This window comes from Cervus elaphus, chromosome 20 (genome assembly GCF_910594005.1).
Source record: "Cervus elaphus chromosome 20, mCerEla1.1, whole genome shotgun sequence".
Lineage (NCBI taxonomy): Eukaryota > Metazoa > Chordata > Mammalia > Artiodactyla > Cervidae > Cervus > Cervus elaphus.
Genome location: NC_057834.1, coordinates 66,313,892 through 66,336,561, shown reverse-complemented (window position 1 = coordinate 66,336,561; position 22,670 = coordinate 66,313,892). Strand labels below are relative to the sequence as shown.

Here is a 22,670-nt window from a genome sequence, read left to right as displayed (position 1 = left end):
AAAAAAGAAATGTTAAGTTGTGTTGTCTTAAACTTGGATCCATCAGATATAGCATGATAAAGTAGACAGAACATGGGCTTTTTGCGGGGTTCAGCTTTGTTGTGTGACTCTGGCAGATTAAACTTTGAGCCTCCAGTGAGGCCTGCTTTCCACATTCTGACCCTCTTCTTAACTCTTCACTATTTGCTGTGAACATCTTACATTTCAAGACTGACCCTGAATGTCAGCTTCAGCAGATGCTTAGCTGATGCCTTTCTTCTTTCTTTCTTTCTTTGGGTTCTTTAAGCTCAAAACTTCCCTGGAATATATATGTAGAAAACACAAATTTTTTTCTTTGCAAGTCATTTCCTCATCAAGGGTAAGAAAAATGAGAGCCAGTTTGAGTAGTTGGACTAAAAGTTTTACAAATTTTAGATCTTAAGCTTCACATAGTTTTTTTGGGGGTGGGGGAGTTGACTTTATGCAGAATAAATTGTTAGAGAAAATTATTCAATAATGAGAAAAGAGCAAATATGAACAAAGTTGATATTAGCACAAGTATAAAGCTAAGTAGGTTTTTGTTGTTGGGCTTTTAAAAACCATACTGCCTAATAAATGTAAAATTTACTTATTTTTAAAGATGATGTGGTTTGGGGGGCCACATAATTGTGTTTGCAGATCTTGCATTACGATGTTTGGTTGAAACCTATGCTGCCAGTTGTGAGGAAAGGAATGAAGAACCTTTAGCCAAACGCATAAAGAATGATAAAACAGAAAAAGAAATTAACACTTTGGCCAAGGAAGGAAATGAAAAAAATATCCCAGAGAAGTGGACCCCTGTGGCTGGCATTGTTATTGCACTCTGTTGTCACCACAGGTGTGATTGGAGACATTATGTGGGCAAAGAATATTTCAGGGCTCTGGGCCTTGGAGCAGTGGATTTCCACTATTTCCAGCGAATGAGTAGTTGGGCGACTTGTGGGATGCGAAAAACGTCTTTGGAAGCTTCAAATATTTCCACAAAAAGAAGAGATAAACAGAATGATGGCAGTGAAGAGCATGATGATGGAGGATACACAATCACTGATGACAGCCCTGAGAGTTTGCCTGGGTGAGTGACTACTTTGAAGTGCGCAGCACTAAGGCAGAAATACCTTATCATTGCTGTACTTTATTTTTAGATGAATATTGCCAAAAATTCATTCCTGAAAATACATTTTACCATCTAATTTTAGAATAAGTTGAAATACACACACCTTTATTATGGCATTAATAAAATGTATCTTTGAAGCATGAAACATAGCACCTAGAACATACTGTGGGTTATTTAGCAGTTTGTCAATAAATAGGAATAGCTAAAATAATTTTTATAAGGTTTTACAGAATTTTAATAATGTGTTAATATATGTTTATTCAATTTAGGTTTCTTACTGTTGAAGAAAAGAAGAAAATAGGGCATCTTTGTAAATTGCTGATTGACCAAGGCCGAATCAAGTATTTACAGCAGAAAGGCTTCAGTCCTGCTTTACAGTACTATATAGACCCTCTGGTGTCTTTGGAAAATGTATTGTTAACTGCTTTACCAAATCATTCTTCATCACCAGAAACAAGTGCTTAATAGGAAAGAAATTTTGAACAACATCTGTCTTCCACCAAAAAAAAATTTTTTTAATTGTATTTTTATATTCATGGAAATATCATTTAAATAGCAGATAATATGAACTTTAAAAATGTTGTGGCCTCATTGAACTTAGTTAATGACTTTGTTTTTTACTTTAGAAATCCAAACATTAGAGAATTCACCAAATTCCCAAAGCAATCCTCTTCAGCAGGGCATCTTGAATTATGTTATCCATCAGCATCTATGGAGTTTGGGGAAGGAGTCGAGCAGTTGACGTGGGCACCTGAAACACATACGTGCCAGCATGTAACTCGTACATTCACTATTTGCATTAATTTTAGAAACTTTCCTTTGGTTTTATTTAATACTTTTTATTTTTCAAGTTCAAGATATAATGATCAATTATCAGTTTATAACAAGGACCAATCTGAGAATTTGGCTTACGTATGGATTTTTTGTCCAGGCAGATCTGGAAAGAATAATTAATTGTGATTATTTGTTTCTATTGCAAATAAATACAGAAATGTTCTCAGTCAATTAATGAATTTATCTTCAGATTTCAAGAGCCATACTGTATTTATATATTATCAAAATTTATCCATGACAGACACTAAAAGAGGTGTTTTCAAGGAAAAGAACTATTTCACTTCATTTTTTTAATTGGATAATTATCTAGTTAAAACTTCCAAAAGGATACTTATAAGCCTAATTCACAAATTAAATTGAAATTTGTAAATAACTTCTGAAGTTAATTAGGCATTAGTATCTTTTAATGGGTCATTTTTACATATGTAAGGACAGTTACAAGTATATTCTCTACTGTTTGGGAAGATAATTTGGATTAAAGTGGAAATTAGATATTGATACCAAAAACCTCACTTTTGGGCCTCAGCTCATAAGCAGTTTCTATGCACAAGTAAACATTAAACCAAACATATGGTAGGACTGTTAGTCTTTTCCTCATCTCATCCTTGGTTTATTTCTGCTTTATTTGTAAAAATTGTCTTAATCATTGTACATTTGCCAAGATAAAGATCCAGAATTACTAATTTAGATACTATAATGATATTCTTAAATAGCTAGTATTTGTAGGTCTATGAGTACGTTAATTATAAATTAGAAGTCTAGCACATTTTTACTTTCTGACCTTTCTACTTAAGTCTTATATATATATCTCATGAGACTGCCTAGGTTCAAATCCCTACTACTTGATCTCTTTGTGCCTCAGTTCCCCTCTTGAAATGGGGGTGATGAAGATAATAATACCTCACAGGGTTGTCATATGAGCATTAAGTGAGATAACATACTAAAATGCTTAGAAAAGTTCTAAGTACAGAGTAAGTACTTAATAAATATTAAGTTTTTAATAGTACTAATTCATAAAAATATTTTTAATGACAGACTTGGTTTTATTAAGTTGTAACCTTTTTTCTCTTGTTGTAAGTTCTATGTCAAATATTATTAAAATAAAGTAGTTGGATTATTTTTTAAATTAGCTACTCATGCCTGCAAATGGAGACCATAAAGGAAGATGATACTACATTGTAATAATTAACCCCAATTTTGCTGAGTTAGGCAATGCTAATTTGTGTCATAACAGTCTGTTTTACTTCATTCAACAATTTATGCCCAGAAATAAAAAGATATTCTACAACAGACATTATCTCTGTTATATTTCATAAAGCATGCATATGCACACAAGAATTACACTGATGAAGTCCTGTGGCCCATTGAGCTTAATGAGTGTTGCTGACAGTAATACCGGGTACTCTGTGGGAAGATAAGCCATAGAGTACTTGCTGGAGATCTACATGGCAGCTCTAGGTAAAGATTATTGTTTTCCCCAACCTTGCTTATTTCCCTTAGGATAACACGAGACAGTGAATACGTGGGATACACATAGGAGCTATTTCTTGACTGGCAAAATTTGCAGGTTCAGTAAACTCCTTAAACTTTAGATTGATCTACACAACTACCTCTTCCTGCATGTCCCACAGGTACATCACATATACTGTGTTGAAACTGAAGTTCATGTTCCACTTCTACCACCAAACCAGCTTCTATACTTCATTTCCCCCATCTCAGCATCACCAGTCATCTAGTTGTTCCAGCCAAAACCAGATTCATCCTGGACTCCTTTTTCTCATCTTCGTTCAGTCAATTCTGTCCCCTACCTGTCTTTTGTGTACTTATACTCTTCTATCCAAACCTAGGGCCCAGGCTATTACAAATTTTTTACACACCTTCCTCCAATCTGTCCTCCATGTTACTGTTTCTGCAACCTTGCTACAACGGATCTAATGACCTCCCTTGGATGTTGGTAAAAATATTTTTTCCAGCTAAAAATACTCTTTACCTTTTGCTTGATTATACCTGCTCCTCAAAATAACTGAAAATGTAACTAAATTCTGTCTTTTAACTCAAAAGTTCTTCACATTTTAGTGAATTATAAAATGATGTTTTCTATTACTATCCTATTGCTTATTTTTTATTAACATAACTACGCCCTTTGTCCTCTTCCCTTTGGGTTAAGTCATTCCTTCCATAGTTAAAAAAAGCAACAAAAAGGTTTTAGTTCTAAATTTTCAGTGATTGAAATCTACACATCAGAAACTCACATTTTAACTATTGGCTAAAATCTATGTTCTCTTGATACATTTGACTCCTAGGCACCATAGCAAAATGTTTTCTCTTTTTCCTAGTCAATTTTTTTTTTTCTCTATTTGTGGATTATTGCAGAAAAAGGAAGCAGTCGGGAAGGTAGTGTTTAATGAATAACTGACATAACAAACTGATAGAGGGAGGCAGTGAAGCTTTAAGAATTACATCATTCACTTGGTCATGCTTCAAGTTTTTGACCAGAGAAATTTATTTCCTGACTCTACTTGAAAGACTTTTTATATTTTTACAACCTTTCTCTCCAAGGCTTTATCAAAATTGTGAACACATTTAAATTTCACTTGTTTTTCCCTTCAACAATATTGACCAAGAGAGTAGGATTTGACAGAAAAGGTAAGATGAAATGAAAAGTCTATAAAGGAATTCATGCATATACATATATGCATAAACACATTACTAAAAAGAATTTTTAACCTGTGTTATATACAGATCTCATACCTGCTCTCCGTGACTCCTGTATATATGTGTGCATAAACTGAACGCCGAATAATTCCCGTTCCTCTTCCTCATCTATGTTTTCACTGGGAGGAAGTGTTACTTCCAATTTCAATGGGTTGTCTCGGAAGTTGACAAACCTAGCAGTTCACCAAAAAACAGTATTTTTATAGGTGCCATAGAAGTGTACATTTATTTTCCTGGAGAAAGATCAAATGATAATATACTAAATTACTCTTTTTTAACTGGTTTCAATAACTGAACATCTTGGTGAGATGTGATATATCCCAAGAATCTTTAAGTTTCTTTCCTAGAAGAAAAAAATATTAGCTTTAGACAACTTATTTTTCAAGCTTGTAAAAGCAATTATTAGTCCATAGCATATGTTTAATGTGGTATGATTTAACTTGCAAGAGCAATCCCAATGCATCTCAAAAGTACAATTAATGCTATGAACTTAAATTTTCTGCATATTTTTAAAAGTATATCTTATCTATCATTGTATTTTTACCACGAGGTACAGGGGTCAATAGTTGCTAAATAAGTGAATGATTCTGTTGAAAGTTGCGGGATTTACAAATTCTGATGTCTTATGCTCACTGTCAGGAAATTAAGTTTTGGAAGATACTTGAGGAAGATCTGTTGGTAATTAACTTAGTAAAAAGTTATATTTAACATTGCCTGTATCCATTTGTAGTTATTTAGAAGGAAAATAATCACTGTTCTTATGGTTTTGGTGTTTATATCATGGATAAAGTTTGTTAGCAATTATAAAGATGATTTTCAGGAAGATGTCACCAACAGAGGGCATTCCTTAAAGCTGATAAATCCCACTACTGTTTTAGTTTCAAGGATTCTTGAGTAATTTAGGCAAGTATTATATGAATCCTATTTATAAATTACAGCACTTCAAAGTTGGAAGAGATTTTTAAATGTATTTATTTATGTGAATGAGAACTCAAATCTATTCTTAACAATTTCTTCATATTATTTTGTTCTGCAGCCAGAAAGGAACATGTGAGTTCTGTGTCTACAAATTTTACCTTAGATTGGTCATCTCTTCCATACACTCTGGAATATCTTGCAGTTTATTGTTGCTGAGAACAAGAGTACTCAGATTTTTCATACTGCTGATTGTTTCCGGCAAACATGTTATTTCATTCCGTTGCAGCCATAATGTATGTAGATTTTGCATTCTGAAGAATTAAAAAGGTTTCTGTGATTAATCACATATAATATGAAAACCCTGGTTCTTATTAACTTAAAAAAATTTTAATGTCATACTATATAATATCTCATTTAACCAGTCTACCTGAGTTAACTGACTTTACATTACCTGATTTTAGGGAAACTGGATCAGGGAGCTAATCTCCATCTACAGTACAACTCTCATGTAGTAGTAGAAATGAAATCAAGGTATTCTACAATTCTTCACTATTTCATAGGATTTCTTGCAGAACTGCTAAAATGTTATCTAATCTGAATTAGAATCTTAAAAGCAAACTCAGAAATTATTAATATGCCCATTTAGAGCAAGGCAAGTATGCATATTGTTTAACCGCGTGGACTCAGGCCAGGGTGCAGGTGTTGTTTAGTCACAAATCATATCTGATGCTTTTGAGACCGCAGGGGACTAGAGCCCACCAGGCTCCTCTGTCCATGGGATTTCCCAGGCAAAAATACTGGGGTCGGTTGCCATTTCCTTCTCCAGGGGATCTTCCAGACGCAGGGATCAAACCCCACATCACTTGCATTGCAAGCGGATTCTTTACAGCTGAGCCACTGGAGGGTGTAGGTGCCTGGGTTCAAATCATAGCTGTCACACTTACTGTGATCTTCAGCAATTCACTAACATCTCTACATCAGTTTCCTCAATCAGTTTTTAAACTGCACAGAGCAGGCACTAAGCAATGTTATTGTGGCATATTCTTGTCAGTTTGTTGATGTCAGAAAGTCCATTTTTCTGTCCCAAACCTCTTTTTTGTCTGCACCCCATGGCTTGTGGGATTTTAGTTCCCCGGACCAGAGATGGAATCCGAAGTAGCACTAAACATCTATTGTGAATGATTATCTCTGGGGTCTCCTTTGTTTTGTTTGTTGTCATAGATGGCTTCAACACATCTCTCGGTAGTAAAAAAAAAAAAAAAAGAAAAGAAAAAAGAAAAAGAAAAAAAGTTATTTTACCTTTCTATAGTATCAGGAAGTTGCTCAAGTCTGTTGCTTCCCATATCAAGCCACTCAAGGGCAGGCATGTTCAACACAGCAGGAGGGATTGTAGTAAAGACGTTCATACTCAAATCAAGGTGAGTAAGCTTTAACAAATTGCTGAGCTGAAGAGGAAGGCAAAGTTTTTCAAAGTGTCCACAATGTAACCTACTACAACACTCACACTGGTAAAGGAGATATTTCACATCAAGGAGTGTTTACGTTATGCTTGGGTTTTATTTAGTCGTAGAAATCCATAGTAAGTTTGAGAGAACAATAAAGCTAAATAACCTCCAGATAAAAGCTCTCATAGAAAGTTCATCTACTGAAAGAAAACATATCTTCCAAAATCACCAAGCTCCAGGGTTTAGAGAACCCACCTGGCAGAAGCTTTTTTTTTTCTTTCTGTGAGTAAACATGTTTCCCTTTTATCTAGTAGTCAAGATTTTCTTGGGAAAACCCAAAGTTCAGAATAATAGTTATCTTTGTTAAACCCTCTTTTTTGTGCCTGATGCTTTACACATGTTACCTCAGTCATAGAATTTACTGTTTGGTAAATTCCATTTTTTAAATGAAAACATCAATAAAAAGTTGATTAAGACTAACAGCACCGGTGTGCTCAGCTTAAGAAAGCAAATATATTGATATCACTGCCTTCTATATACATCTCCCTTCTTCCTCTTGAAAGATAACTGTATCCTGAATTTGGTATCTATTATTCCCATGCATTTTCAAATGTTTTTATTACTATACATAAATATATGTTTTCTATGTTTTTCTCTCTCTATATATTACTATTACATGTATTTTTTCAGAAACAAAATTATCTTTTTATATGTTTTAATGATGATACTATACTTATCTTTAACTTGCTTTTTTCTCTCAGTGTCAGTGTTTATATGAATTCATGTTGATGCATACAGCTCTAGTTTAGTCATCAACTTTACAAAGTTAGTACCTTTATTCCCTTTTACGGACAAAATGGTTTAGAGAGACCATGTGACCATTAGAGAGACCATTTCTAGTCTCTCTAGAAATGGTGAGCTATGATGTGCACTCAAGTTTTCATGGACCTAAAATCACAAAACTTCTAAATTTCTCTTCTGTAGTGAAAATTTCAAAATGTAAGAATTCAGTTAAGTTTTACAAAAGATTCTCTATTTAGCTAGGCAATTCTATGTTTTCTTTCTGTCCCAGGGCACATTCAGATTCATTCCACAACTTTAACTAAAACTTCAAAAAATACATAGATACAGTGATTATGGGTAATGCAAAAAAGCAGTTTTCCATTTAGTAGGTGATATTTCTCCAGGTTTAGAATCAAATGATGAAAAAAAAATGCTTTTTCAAAACTTGTCATCAGATTTTAAATTTTTCAGATGGTTCAGAATTGTATATAAAAAGATTATTTTTGCATTAGCATAATTATGTTTGTGTGTTACAGTGTATGCATCTTAATGGCTTAGAGGTACATCTCTTGTAACAGGATTTCTCAATGGTACTAAGATCCTTTGGTTATAGAAGAATGAAGAAAGATATTAAAACCATTATAATCTAAATCTTCATTTTGCATATGTGAAAACAGATGTAAGTTATGTAAAGTGGTATGTTCAAGGCCACACAGGTACTTAAAGGCCACACTTAGAAATAATTCCAGGCTCATAATCTCAGTTCAGTATTTGTTCCTATAAAACCTTTATCTTTAAGTAAACATTAAGGTTAAGATAGGTTATTAGACACGCCCAAATTCACTTTTTACTGACAGAACCAAAGCTGAAGACAAAATCACAATAATTAGGAATTAGAAATGAAATATTTATTTGCCCTCTCTTAGATAAAAAGAAATTGTCCCTGTGATCATGATTTTCATCATAATTAAGTATGATAACCAAGACAAAGTGGGAAAGGGGAATAGTCTTTTGAGTTTTATTCTTTTACATAACTCTTATCCTGCAAAATCATTGTTTTCTAGGCAAAGCACTGTGGAAATTTCCTTTGCTGATTCATAAGAGCCTTAAATATGCTTGAAAAAATAATACAAAAGTCTCTCTATGATCAGTTTTACCAATAACAAGATATACCAATAAAAGTTTGAAGGCTTCACAAGCCCATTGCCTTGGCTTTTCCTTGGTAGAGCCTGGGAAGCTAGCAAATACACTTCCTAATCTAAAGAATTCATAAAAAAATTTAAAAAAAAAAAAAAAGAATTCATGTCTTTTCATTTCACCTATAACTCAAAAGCTGATCACCCATAAAAACCAACAGATAAAAAGAGTTTTTCTATCACCACACTGCCTGTGCTTTATGATAGGGACATTCATTCAGTAAGTATTGAGTAATGACTTCATACTAAGCTGAGCCTTCAATTCTGGGAATAAGAACAAGATTCTCACTCTGGCCTTCAAGGAGATCACAGTCTAGTCAACAAATAATGTCAGTACTGTGCCAATAATAGAAATATCTTTTATGCTATATAGGTCTTTCTCTAATTAAAAACATGCTTTATAATAATAATTTTTTTTCATTTATTTTTATTAGTTGGAGGCTAATTACTTTTCAATATTGTAATGGTTTTTGCCATACATTGACATGAATCAGCGATGGATTTACATGTGTTCCCCATCCCAATAAATTGTTTTCTCTAAATATTTTCTGAAATAAAATTTATAGCATTTTTTCATTAATGTTATTTTAAGTGATCATACAGGGGAGAAGTAAATCACTAGTAGATGGAAAATATAATCATAGGCATTTACATCATTCTGACCTCTTGTGGAAGATCACTTATGTCTCTGTTAACAGCAAGTTCAAGTTTCTCCAAGCTGGCACAGTAACTTAGTTCCATGGGGACAGTTTTGATTCTGTTGTAACTAAGAATCAGTTCCTGAAGTCTAGTGAGCAGTCCTATGGAAAAATAATACACAATAAATAGCAGAGGGATATAAAATACTGTTTCCAGTTATTAAATATTACAGGATAACTAACTTTCCAGGTTCAAATTGGGAAATTCACATTTCCTGGTATGTGTCCTGCCCCTTCTTCAGAAAAGCAACAGATGATTTATCAGTACGGGGGAAAAAAAAAAATTTGTTATGGTTTATCTGTACCATATCCTGACCAGTTTTCCATCTGGGGACTTCCCCCCCACCCCATTTGAAGAATTTTATCTAATTTTTCTTGCTTGTCTTCAGTCAGTTCCCTTGTAGAAGGAATAACTGAACTAACAATATTGTTTCCAGAATCAATACAGTATTATTTCTAAAGAGACTTTTCTTGCATTAAAATCTCGTCTTGAATTACCTCAGTAAACCCAGAAGCTTGAATCCCCTGGAAGCTTCAATTGAGATGTTTAGAGTTTTCTCAAGATGTAGGACTATATAAAGATGAGATCTTTATTCCATGTAGCAAAAAAAATTCTCAATAAAAAACACAGGAATAGAAGCAATCTTCCTTACCAATTCCTCGAGGTATCTCTGAAATTGTGTTTCGAGATAAATCTAACACAATAAGGTTCTGGAACCTTCCAATGAATTCAGGAATTTTCAGCAAGCCAATTCTATGAAGTTGCCATTCCTGTAGCTGGCTCAGTTTTAGTAGAGAAGAAGGGAGAGTCTAAACTCAAATAAAAGAAATGACAGGGTTACTATATTACTTAAATTATTTCAGTATCATGCCACATTGAAATGTGATTGCAGAGATATTACTTGATTTGTAAAAGAAATTAGGAATATTTTTTCTTTAATGAGTTATACTTCCAAGTGATTTGTGCTACTTCTAAGTTTTAAGAACTTTACTTTCAGGGTGGGGGGGAAAGCTAAACCTTCAAACTCCAGTCAGAATAACATAAACAAAATTAAGGTATTTTAGTCAATATTGCTCACACATAGAGCAGTGTTCTAAAGATTCTTTATTAGGCTTAATGAGAGTACATATGTTATTGAAAATGAGAATATGGTGGTTAATTGAAATTATAGAAAAAAATCATTTTAATAATTCAAACTTCTCTTCCCTTTCTTTTTTTAAAGTTATCTATTTATTTTTGGCTGCTCTGGGTCTTTATTGCCGCAGGCAGGCTTTCTCTAGTTGCGGTGAGTGGGGGCTAGTCTCTAGTTGCTGTGGCCTCTCGTGTTGAGAAGCACAGGCTCTAAGCAGGCAGGCTTCAATAGTCGCAGCACAGACTCAGGTGCCCCAGGGCACATGGCATCTTCCAGGACCAGGGATAGAACCCACGGCCCCTGCATTGGCATGTGGATTCCTAACCAGTGGACCACCAGGAAAGTTCCTTTCCTTTCTGTTCCGAAATAGTATAGTGTTTTTAAGACAATTTTCTTTTAAATTAAGAGTTTTAAAGTTTCAGCTATTCTGAACTCTATGCCTTTTCTCTATCAGCCTAAAGAAGCCAAAAGACAAAGGCGGTAACCACCTAGCTAAATATACCGATGTGTATGAAGACAAACACTGAATTAAGGGATAAAGGTGGCCTTTGTTAAAATTAGACTAGGCCTAACATACAAAAATTAAACATATATGTGCTTGTATATGTGTATGTGTGTGTGTGAAAGAGAAAGAGAGAGGGAGGGAAGGAGAAAGAGAAGGTAATATGAATCCAATTGTGGACCTAAGAAAAACTAATATACATTTCCATTTCATGAACTTTTAACTGAGCATTAGCTTTGGAAAGTAATACGATTTTTGTTAAGCAGAGAGTCTTTATGGAAAATGAGAAAATGCTTATCAGAAGGATTAGTGGAGAAAATATTACAAATGACTTAAATCTGGGCAGCATTAAAGCACATTGGTTGAATTTTTGCACAAAAAAGTTGGGACGTTATGTTCATTTTCAGTTCCTGTTGCCCAAATTCGTTTGGTATTATACAGTATTAAAATCAGAATTCCTAACTATTTCAGACTTAAGCAAATAGTCTAAGAATCACTCTCTCAACTCTCCCACACAATGCAAAATATAAAAAATATTGCTTCTATAACGCTTACCTTCCATTCCTCTTTTTCTATCTTCAAAATGACTCTTCCATCTTCCTTGGTGACCTTTTCTCTTAGCTTGGTTAAGCTTACTCGTTCTTCCCAGATTCGCACTAGCCTAGGAGACCAGGAAATCATTTTAGGTCACAGGTAGTAATATAGGTAGCATTCACTTTTGTATGAAAAAGTAACCCATCAAAAACAAACATTTGATTGCCAGTATCTGGAAATCAGACAAGAATTATTTTGTAAGACATTTAATTTGATTAATATGATAAATGCCCTCTTTTTAAGTTTTTGAAAAGTATTCTACCTCTCCTTAGACTTTTTGTAACAGATTTGTTAAAATTTAATTCACACATTATAAAAATCTGACACAATTTGGTATTTTCTGGTATATCTGCAGAGCGGTACAACCATTACCACTATCTGATCCAAAACATTTTCAGCCCTCAGGAGAGAAACCCCACACCCGAGCAGTCACTCCCCACTCCTCCCTCCCTCAGCCTCTGGTAGCCAATGACCTCCTTTCTATATCTATGTATTTGCCTATTCTAGATAATTCATATAAAAGGTATTCTATTATATGTGGTCTTTTGTGTAGCAGGGTTTTACCCAAATTTTCTGCATGTGTGTATCCATACTTATTTCCTTTTTTATAGAAGAATAATATTCTACTGCATCAGTTCAGTTCAGTTCAGTTCAGTCGCTCAGTTGTGTCCGACTCTTTGCGACCCCAAGAACTGCAGCGCTCCAGGCCTCCCTGTCCATCACCAACTCCCAGAGCCTACCCAAACACATGTCCATCGAGTCAGTGATGCCATCCAACCATCTCATCCTCTGTTGTCCCCTTCTCCTCCTGCCCTCAATCTTTCCCAGCATCAGGGTCTTTTCAAGTGAGTCAGCTCTTCGCATTAGGTGGCCAAAGTATTAGAGTTTCAGCTTCAGCATCAGTCCTTTCAATGAACCCCCAGGACTGATCTCCTTTAGGATGGACTGATTGGATCTCCTTGCAGTCCAAGGGACTCTCAAGAGTCTTCTCCAACACCACAGTTCAAAAGCATCAATTCTTCGGCACTCAGCTTTCTTTATAGTCCAATTCTCACATCCATACATGACTACTAGAAAAACCATAGCCTTGATTAGACGGACTTTATTGTCAAAGTAATGTCTCTGTCTTTTAATATGCTGTCTAGATTGGTCATAACTTTCCTGCCAAGGAGTAAGTGTCTTTTAATTTCATGGCTGCAGTCACCATCTGCAGGGATTTTGGAGCCCCCCAAAATAAAGTCAGCTACTGTTTCCACTGTTTCCCCATTTATTTGCCATGAAGTGACGGGACCAGATGCCATGATCTTAGTATTCTGAATGTTGAGCTTTAAGCCAACTTTTTCACTCTGCTCTTTCACTTTCATCAAGAGGCTTTTTAGTTCTTCTTCACTTTCTGCCATAAGGGTGGTGTCATCTGCATATCTGAGGTTATGGATATTTCTCCCGGCAATCTTGATTCCAGCTTGTGCTTCATCCAGCCCAGCATTTCTCATGATATACTCTGCATATAAGTTGAATAAACAGGGTGACAATATACAGCCTTAATGGGCTCCTTTCCCAGTTTGGAACCAGTCTGCTGTTCCATGTCCAGTTCTAACTGTTGATTCTTCTTGACCTGCATACAGATTTCTCAAGAGGCAGATCAGGTGGTCTGGTATTCCCATCTCTTTCAGAATTTTCCACAGTTTATTGTGATCCTCATGGTCAAAAGCTTTGGCATAGTCAATAAAGCAGAAATAGATGTTTTACTGAAACTCTCTTGCTTTTTCAATAATCCAACAGATGTTGGCAATTTGATCACTCGTTCCTCTGCCTTTTCTAAATTCAGCTTGAACATCTGGAAGTTCATGGTTCATGTATTGCTGAAGCCTGGCTTGGAGAATTTTAAGCATTACTTTACTAGAGTGTGAGATGAGTGCAATTGTGCGGTAGTTTGAGCATTCTTTGGCATTGCTTTTCTTTGGGATTGGAATGAAAACTGATCTTTTCCAGTCCTGTGGCCACTGCTGAGTTTTCCAAGTTTGCTGGCATATTGAGTGCAGCACTTTCACAGCATCATCTTTTAGAATTTGAAAGAGCTCAACTGGATTTCCATCACCTCCACTAGCTTTGTTCATAGTGATGCTTCCTAAGGCCCACTTGACTTCACATTCCAGGATGTCTGGCTCTAGGTGAGTGATCACACCATCGTGATTATCTGGGTCATGAAGATCTTTTTGTACAGTTCTTCTGTGTATTCTTGCCACCTCTTCTTAATATCTTCTGCTTCTGTTAGGGCCATACCATTTCTGTCCTTTATTGAGACCATCTTTGCATGAAATGTTCCCTTGGTATCTCTAATTTTCTTGAAGAGATCTCTAGTCTTTCCCATTCTATTGTTTTCCTCTATTTCTTTGCATTGATCGCTGAGGAAGGCTTTCTTATCTCTCCTTGCTATTTTTTGGAACTCTGCATTCAAATGGGTATATCTTTCTTTTCTCCTTTGCTTTTCACTTCTCTTTTTTTCACAGCTCTTTGTAAGGCCTCCTTAGACAGCCATTTTGCTTTTTTGCATTTCTTTTTCTTGGGAATGGTCTTGATCCCTGTCTCCTGTACAGTGCCACAAACCTCCGTCCATAGTTCATCAGGTACTCTATCAGATCTAGTCCCTTAAATTCTACTGCATGGATATACCAAATTTGTTGACCCATTCATCAGTTGATGGAAACTTTTAACTATTATAAATAATGCTGCTATGAATATTCATGTAGAATTTTCAGGTAGATCTATGTTTTCATTTCTCTTGAGTGTGTGTATTCCTAAGAGTGGAGTTGCTGGATCATTTCATAAATCTACATTTAACTTTTTTAAACCAAACAGTGTCAAATTGCTTGCATCATTTTCCCTTCCCACCAGCAGTGTATGAGGGCTCTGGTTGCTCCATAGCTTTGCCAACAGTTGTTAGTGTCCATCTTCTTCATCATAGCTATCCTAGTGGGTGTGAAGTGGTACCTCACTGTTGTTTTGATTTGCATTTATTAAATACCTAATCTATAGATATCTAGTTTAAAAGTTTTTAAAAGGCTTGCAAATGATATAGGTCAACTTCAGAGTTAAATTATATATTATTATATTCCATTTTATCCAGATTTAGTTTTCCAGATATAAAAATGCACAAAATTCTGGAATACATCCTATTGAATTTTGGTTCATAGCAAAAATACATAATATCAAGCTATAAAAATGACTGACAAAAGGTTGCAGAAAGTTACCTATTCCTATACTAGAAATTTTTCATGTATGAAAAATAAAGAATGAGTTTAGAATGGAAAGTTTTACACTTTTAGCCTATTAGAATGATACAGAATAAACAAAACATAAGCAATCATCAAAGAACACAGGTTTAAGCAATTTGAATATTTATTTACCAAAATTCTCTTGACATCTGAGAGTTAATATATATTCTTAGCAGTTTTACATATTAACTGATCTTCAGGGAGGGTTTTATTTTAATGAACAGAAAACCAAATATCTCTAAAAGTGTAGTATTTGCTATCTCAATATGTTTATGTTTGCAAAATATTCCTTGGAGCCTGCATATTTTCACCCATTACTTTCCTGAAAATTCACTAATCTGCTAACAGTTGCACTGTGGCAATGGCTGTGTGTGACCTTCCAGACTGAACAGTCGCTCACTCATGCCCAACTCTTTGCGATCCCATGGACTGTAGCCCACCAGGATCCTCTGTCCATGGAATTTTCCAGGCAAGGATACTGGAGTGGGTTGCCATTTCCTTCTCCAGGGGACCTTCCCGACCCAGGGACTGAAGCCGGGTCAGATTGCAGGCAGATGTTTTACTGTCTGAGCTACTAGGGAAGCCCTAGTAGGGAAGCGCCAATAGATGTGATTAAGTGAGACAAAATAAGTAACGCCCTCTGTTCAATTATACCATGTTTTACAAAAATAGAACTATTCAAATGGTAGACATAGTGATTATTAATTACTTAACTGCTCACTGAGATATACATATCCCAGAGTAAGATATAATGTTGAGCAATGAGGTGTCTTGCTCCCTTCACTTTAACTTCAATTAAAGATCTCCATCAAGCGCCTATTATATGCCAAATATTATGTTAGACATTGTGGATACAAAAACCTCTGTCCTTAATGAGTTTATAGTGAGGGTAACTATTACCAGATAAGTTTATTTCCATCTCTTTAATGATTCGCTTATTCTTTCTGGCTCTGTGTGATCTAAATCCAGAATGTATCACTTAATTCAGAGACCATGGACAAGACATCTCACTTCCAAGGATTTTGCCAATAATATAGGGGGGTTGGATTAAATAATATCTAGTGTTTCTTCTAGCTGTAATATTCTGTAATTCCTACACTGCTTATTTTAAGCTTTAGGCTCTTTCAAGTTTTGAATAGAAATTTTCTACCTCCTCTAAAACCCTTCTATTATACTCTAAAGCCTTTCTCAAATGTCGTTATTTCAACTCTTACCCAAGTGCTTAATTTTTTTCCAGGCAACCCTGTATCAAAAGACAGAACAATTTCTGTTCACACATAAGGCTTGGGGGACTTCCCTGGTGGTGCAGTGGTTAAGACTTCATGCTTCCACTGCAGGAAGCATGGGTCGGATTCCTGGTGGGGGAACTTAAGATCCCCTGGCGCAACCAAAAATAAAAAAAGTTAAACTTAAGGGTTTTTAGTTAAATCTTTAGCCACTTTAATTGAGAAAAGAGCATTAGATTACATTCTTACCTTTTTTTGTCCCTTGCCTGTTTTGTGAAGAGAAAATTGAAGCTGCTGATTAAATAATTTTTAGCCAGACATGTTTAATATTAATAGGTGAAATTCAGAAGTAAAGAAGTAACTCATGATTTCTGACCACTGTTTTTTAAAAAATTGGATAGGATTTATTAAGAGTACTTGAGTTAACAGAGAACAGTCTTATGGTTGCCAAGGATGGGAGTGTTGGAGCGGGGAGGACTGGGAGTTTGGGATTAGCAGATGTAAAGTAGTATATATAGGATGGATAAACAGCAAGGAACTATATTCAATAGCCTGTGATAAACCATAATGGAAAATATTATGAAAAAGGATATATATGTGTGTGTGTATATATATAACTGAGTCACTTTGCTATACAGCAGAAATTAATATGACATTGTAAATCAACTATATTTCAGCAAAATTTTTTAAAAAGAGTACTCAAGTCATTTGTCATAATTGTATAATATAAACATAATAGGTTTTGTAAGAGTAGTTTTACATGTAAAGGGTCAATCTAGGGAAATTTAAGACCTGAGGTTAATATAATGCTTACTGAGTCAGATTGCTTAGGTATGAATACTAGTGAATACCAGTTCCACATTTATTAGCAGTATGATCTTTGACAAGTTACCTAGGCCTATCCTTCAGGTTTTCCATCTTTAAAATGGAGAAAATAACATCACCCATGTGTCACAGAGATTCCTTATCATTCTCCAATATGTTACTCCTCTTCTTCCTCATAATAGATCCTCTAAATATAACTGGGCACAAGACTTCATTTAGCCATCCTCCCTTGCAGTTAGGAATGGGTCATATGAAGCTTTGGCTAGTGAGATGTTAGCAGAAATAGTAATGTGTGCAACTTCCAGCTAGCTGGAATCAATTACGTTGGCCACAGTTGGTCTATCTATGTATTTCGGGCCATGAAGTAACTAAAGTCCATTCCTAAAGGAATGGAAACCATGCCCAGTTGAGCAACAAGATAAAAAGCCTGAATGTCTGACTCAGTGGAGTGCTATGCCAGTCCTCTTCTTTGCTGGGAGAATACCAGTTATTTCCAAGTTTTTACACTCCCTCCAAGTTACCCAAGTATAAATCTTAATTTGTCTAAACCAGTCATACAATCTCATTCCTCTAAAAGGTTACTGGATTAGGGGTGCAAAAATGACCTGATTCTGGCCCATGAGAGGTGAAGGAGAGGCTTAGCTAGGGGACCTCAGAAAGGTATTTTCATTCTTAAATAAGAAACAGAAATAAATATAATAGCTCCCACTCTTCTGATAACATGATGATGTCTGGCTGCGATGCCTGAAAGTGTACCAGTCACCCTGCAACACTGAGAGACGCTAACCTGAAGCCCAAACTGGCCTACCAAGACTAGCTGTGGGAGGTGGGAGAAGCAGAGTCCAAAACACTGCGGAAGCTCTGGAATTGCCTAAACTCAGGACTTCCTTATTATTTAAGCCATTTTTAGTCATGTTTTCTTTTATTAGCAGGCACAAGACCATTTTTTAAGATGAGATATAATTGGCATATAACATTATATTAAATCTAAGTGTACAACATAATGGCTTGGTATTTGTATATATTGCAAAACACTCAACATTGCCATTCAATATTTAGAAAGAGATCTAATGAGTGATAACTGTAGGGAGCTATATCGAATCTATGAGGACCGGGGCTATCCTTGAAAAAGTAATGCAATACTTTGGAAGCATCCAGTGAGGAAAGTAGGTAGGTATCAATAAGTCAGAGGAAATGAGAGTCAAACTATATCCCATACAGAGGACTCAGGTGATCCACAGTGGCCCCGGCTGGAACTCACAGTTATTTAGTTAGGTGAGAATCGACTGAATTTTCTAATGCAAGATGTTGTTTTAGCTCCTAGGGAATATAATGTTGAACAAACAATCTCTGAAAAGTAGACTAAATGATACTAATTGAACTTTGATGAATGTTGAACAGACTCCTAGGATAATTACTAAATTCATTTGTTTTTATTGTGGCCCACATCATATGGCCACACTTCATTGTCAGTGCTTCCTTTAGTTATATTTTGAGTTTTCTGTAAATAAAAACCTCTATAAAATTCAATAATAAGGCAATTAATAAATACTATTTTAATAATGAAGATGTCATAAATTTTTGTTAATTCAAAATAATAAACATGTTTTAGCATACTTTTGTTGGAATTCCTTCTCTCGCTTCAGGTCTTCGTTGAGTTTCTTTATTCTTTTTTCCCAAACTTCCTTTACAGCATTGACAGCCCCAGTACTAACCACATTTTCTGACATGATTTCTCCACATTGTCACAGGGTCACCAACTTCATTAAATTTTGAATAACTGAATCACAGATGCCATCTCAGAAAGGACCTGATTGAACCAGAGAGGGGGGAGAAATGTGTTTCAGAATGTTTTTTGAATGCCATAATGAACATAATAGCTTATATTTATTGAACACATTCTGTGTTCCCAGGAGTATTTAATGTACTTTACATGCCATATTTCACTTAATAATTCTCATAAAAATATCATGACATAGGTACTTTTATTGTCTTTGTATAAAGAGGAGAAAATCAAGCCCTAGAAAAGGTGGCTAAATGGTTTACATCCTATCTCTAATAAGTGACAGAGGGTGGAACTGATACAAGTCTACTTCCTTTGTTACTATTAAGTCACAGTAATGAAAAACTGCAACTACTTTACATGCCTAATTATAGGGAAATATGTAGTAATGGATATACAAGATGAGCAGGCATCTTGACAGAGCTACTTAATCTAGATGCTATATATACGAGCTGGAATTCAGTTAAGTGGTAATATAGTGGGATTGTTTGCCCTTGTGGAAAATAAATTGCAAATGGACCCATCTAACATTGAGGATTATGACCTGAATCTTGGAAAAGAGAGTTAAACAATAATAGGGGAATGGTTATGTAAGTCACGGTAGATCTATTTGATGAGATGCTCTTTGCCTATATAGTGGTATAGTGGTATTGATTTCAAATAGTGGTATTTCATATTCATATTTCATTTTCATATAGTGGTATTGATTTTTCACCAAATTAGCAATAATGAAAGAATTTGATTCACAATTAATTTATTTCTTCAAAATTCAAGAAGTAAAAGATGCCCACAATTACCACTTCCATTCAACATTATATTGAAATGCAATAAAGCAATATCATGAATAAAATAGAAAGGTATACAGTTTGGAAAAGGAGAAGTAAAATTTGCAACAGCATAGGAAAAATGGTACTCTCATACACTAGTGTGACAGCATTGTCATAGTCTCTGTGGAGAGAATTTTGGTAATATCTATCAAACTTAAAAGTCACACCAACACTTGTAGGAATTTACACTGAAAATATTTTCAATTTTAAAATGACACATTACAAAATTATTCACTGTAGGGTTTTTCATGACAGCAAAAGGTTGGAAACAACAATAACTTTCTACCAGTAAATTACAGTAGATGCATATTATGATGAATTATATAGCTCCATAAAGAAGGAAAAGCATGTTATACACTGATAAAGCATGATATCCAAAATGTATGACTATGACACAATTTATTTATCCATTCTAATTAAAGTGGATATTTAGATCCCCAATTTTTGCTCTAATGAGCAAAGCTGTGTCTGAAATTCCTGTTCTTATCTTCTTGCTGCTCAAGTGGTATTATTTCTATTGCGTATACCCAGAATTAGAATTGTTACATCACTATGTTCAAATTTATAAGATAGAGGCCAATTGTTTTTCAAATTGATAAGATAGAGGCCAATTGTTTTCCTTATACAGTTGTAGTAAGTAATTTCCAAAGGAAAACAAGTGGCCACTATCTTAATTATAGGAACAGTTTCCATTGGAAATTGTTTCCCGATTGATGTATGTCCTCACCCCATATTACTGCGTAAAATGATATCTCATCATGATCATAATTTATGTTTTTTGGATTATTAACTGCTCCAGGCTAATAAAGATTGCCCAACTAAATAAAAGACAAAATCCTGTGTATTATTTACAAGGGCATACCTAAAACATGAACACAGAAAAAATGGAAGGCACAAAATAGAAAAAGATCAGCCTAGGTTTATACCCAAGAGAAATTAAAATATATGTTCACACAAAACTTGTACATGAATGTTGATAGTAGCATTATTCACAATGGCCCCAAAGTGGAAAACAAGTAGCTGACAAGTGGAAACAAATGGCTGATAACTAACAAGTGGCTATTAATGAACAAAATGTGACATATCCATACAATGGAATGTTACTCTGGCATGAAAAGGAGCTAAGCTACATCATGGGGAAACTTTGAGTAAAATGAGGCTGATAGATGTCAGACACAAAACACCAAAAATTGTATTCTCCCATTTATATGAAATGTCCAGAATAGGCAAATCCATGAAGAAAGAATGTAGATTAATGATAACCATGGGGCTTTATAGAGGGGGAAATAGTAGTGATTGCTAAGAGTACAAAGTTTCTTTTCTGAGTGATGAAAATCAACTTTTGAAATAAATCAACCTATGAAAAAGCAAAGATTATTTATGGCTAAAAACACAGAAGTAATACATCTTCAAAATATAAAAATAAAAGTCCTTTTAATAGGGTATAGAAGAAGGATATGGGAAAATAGAGGGTGAGGGAGATAAGAGATATAGTCTATATGGAATGAGAGAGATTTAAGTATTAAAGCTATAAGGCAATAAAAAAGAAATTAAAAGAGATAACTCTATGGGAGTGCAGGTAAATTTAAGCATCATCTTTCATAATGAAACAATGGATAATGTCTAAAGCTGAGAAGACACAGCACACTGCCTTTGGAAAAAAAAAGTATTAAGGAGGTAACCACTGAAAACTAAATACTGAAATAGTTAAAATGGTTACTTTTAGGGTGATAAAAATGAGGTATGTAATATTGCTTTTTCACTATTAATCTCCTCTAAATTACTGATTTCTTTAAAACTATGTAATTTGTGTGTGAGAGACAGAAAGGCAGAGACAGAGAGAGGAAGAAAAATGTATTAAAAGAGGGAAAAGTTTAACATTTGAGGATGAATATATAATTGCTGATATGCAGGAAATTATTAGGAGGAGGTCCTTACGTAAAGCAATAAATGCAGCATTTAAATGGGAACAGGTTTGAAAGATTTTTCTCCCATCAAGAAACTAGAGGTATTTATGTTGATAATCCAACCCTCTGGGTATTAATATCACTGTCCAATTGTAGTTTATTGTCTCAGATGTAAGCAGGTTTGAAGCATGCATTTATCAGATAATAAAGAATTAAAATCTCAAGTACCTACATGTAAATGTGTGTTTTACTAGACATGTATAACTTCATGTGCTGATTCATTTCCCATTTCCCATTAAACTTTGATCAACTATCAATTTTCCTATAACAGTAACCAGCGTCCCTTTGCGGAAAACAAGTCAGTAGTGATATATGAACTTCTGCCTCCCACATGGGCTTGTGTCCTCTACCTGGTTATTACAGCAGAAAAACACACACCATGGCAGTGAAGTAAGCATGGCTGTGACATGACCAAGGAGTCAACTCCCCAGAGTCAAAGGAGAACAAAAGACATATAATCTCTGAAGAAACACTTCTTCGTTTCTGGGGAAGTCAGTCTTCCAGAGGAGGACAACTAGATGAATGACTGTGAACCTCCAAAGAGACTTTTAAATTCAATTCCAACTTTAGTTGTACCTTCCAGCAAACACAGACACGGTAAAAACATCAACAGCCATCTATTTATAAGTCAAGAGTAGGAAAAAAAATGTTTTTGAAAAATACGTACCGTGGTCAGTGCATACAGGAGCTGACATGTCCAAAGTTAGTGTATCAGGTAGGAGTGGACTGAAGGCAGAATTGTTTTCAGTGTGACTCCCAGTGATGAAAATCCTCAGCCAGACTGTAGCTGGGTGAAATGTAATGTCAGCCTAGTTCT

At 35.0% G+C, this 22,670-nt stretch overlaps 2 protein-coding genes across 9 annotated transcripts in view; one reads left to right on the top strand and one right to left on the bottom strand.

Annotated features, from left to right (window-relative positions):
* TRMT13 (tRNA methyltransferase 13 homolog) overlaps nucleotides 1-3,258 on the top strand; it is a 19,773-nt gene extending 16,515 nt beyond the window's left edge. For 3 of the 4 annotated variants that reach the window (XM_043878321.1, XM_043878322.1, XM_043878323.1), the window contains 2 exons: nucleotides 658-1,090; nucleotides 1,402-3,258. In XM_043878321.1, coding sequence (XP_043734256.1) covers nucleotides 658-1,090; nucleotides 1,402-1,597 — 629 coding nt within the window. In that variant the 3' untranslated portion in view covers nucleotides 1,598-3,258. Of the gene's footprint in view, nucleotides 1-657; nucleotides 1,091-1,401 lie in introns of those variants that run through there. The other variant, XM_043878324.1, reaches the window with a different exon arrangement.
* LRRC39 (leucine rich repeat containing 39) overlaps nucleotides 1-22,670 on the bottom strand; it is a 24,472-nt gene extending 1,802 nt beyond the window's left edge. The window contains exons 1-9 of one of the 5 annotated variants that reach the window (XM_043878327.1): nucleotides 22,521-22,670; nucleotides 18,894-19,086; nucleotides 11,912-12,017; nucleotides 10,375-10,531; nucleotides 9,687-9,823; nucleotides 6,899-7,044; nucleotides 5,758-5,910; nucleotides 4,718-4,854; nucleotides 1,783-1,883 (exon numbers count right to left, since the gene is read on the bottom strand). In XM_043878327.1, the coding sequence (XP_043734262.1) occupies nucleotides 1,828-1,883; nucleotides 4,718-4,854; nucleotides 5,758-5,910; nucleotides 6,899-7,044; nucleotides 9,687-9,823; nucleotides 10,375-10,531; nucleotides 11,912-12,017; nucleotides 18,894-19,006 (1,005 nt within the window). In that variant the 5' untranslated portion in view covers nucleotides 19,007-19,086; nucleotides 22,521-22,670 and the 3' untranslated portion in view covers nucleotides 1,783-1,827. Of the gene's footprint in view, nucleotides 1-1,622; nucleotides 1,884-4,717; nucleotides 5,025-5,757; nucleotides 5,911-6,898; nucleotides 7,045-9,686; nucleotides 9,824-10,374; nucleotides 10,532-11,911; nucleotides 12,018-18,893; nucleotides 19,087-22,520 lie in introns of those variants that run through there. The other 4 variants (XM_043878326.1, XM_043878328.1, XM_043878329.1 and 1 more) reach the window with 4 other exon arrangements.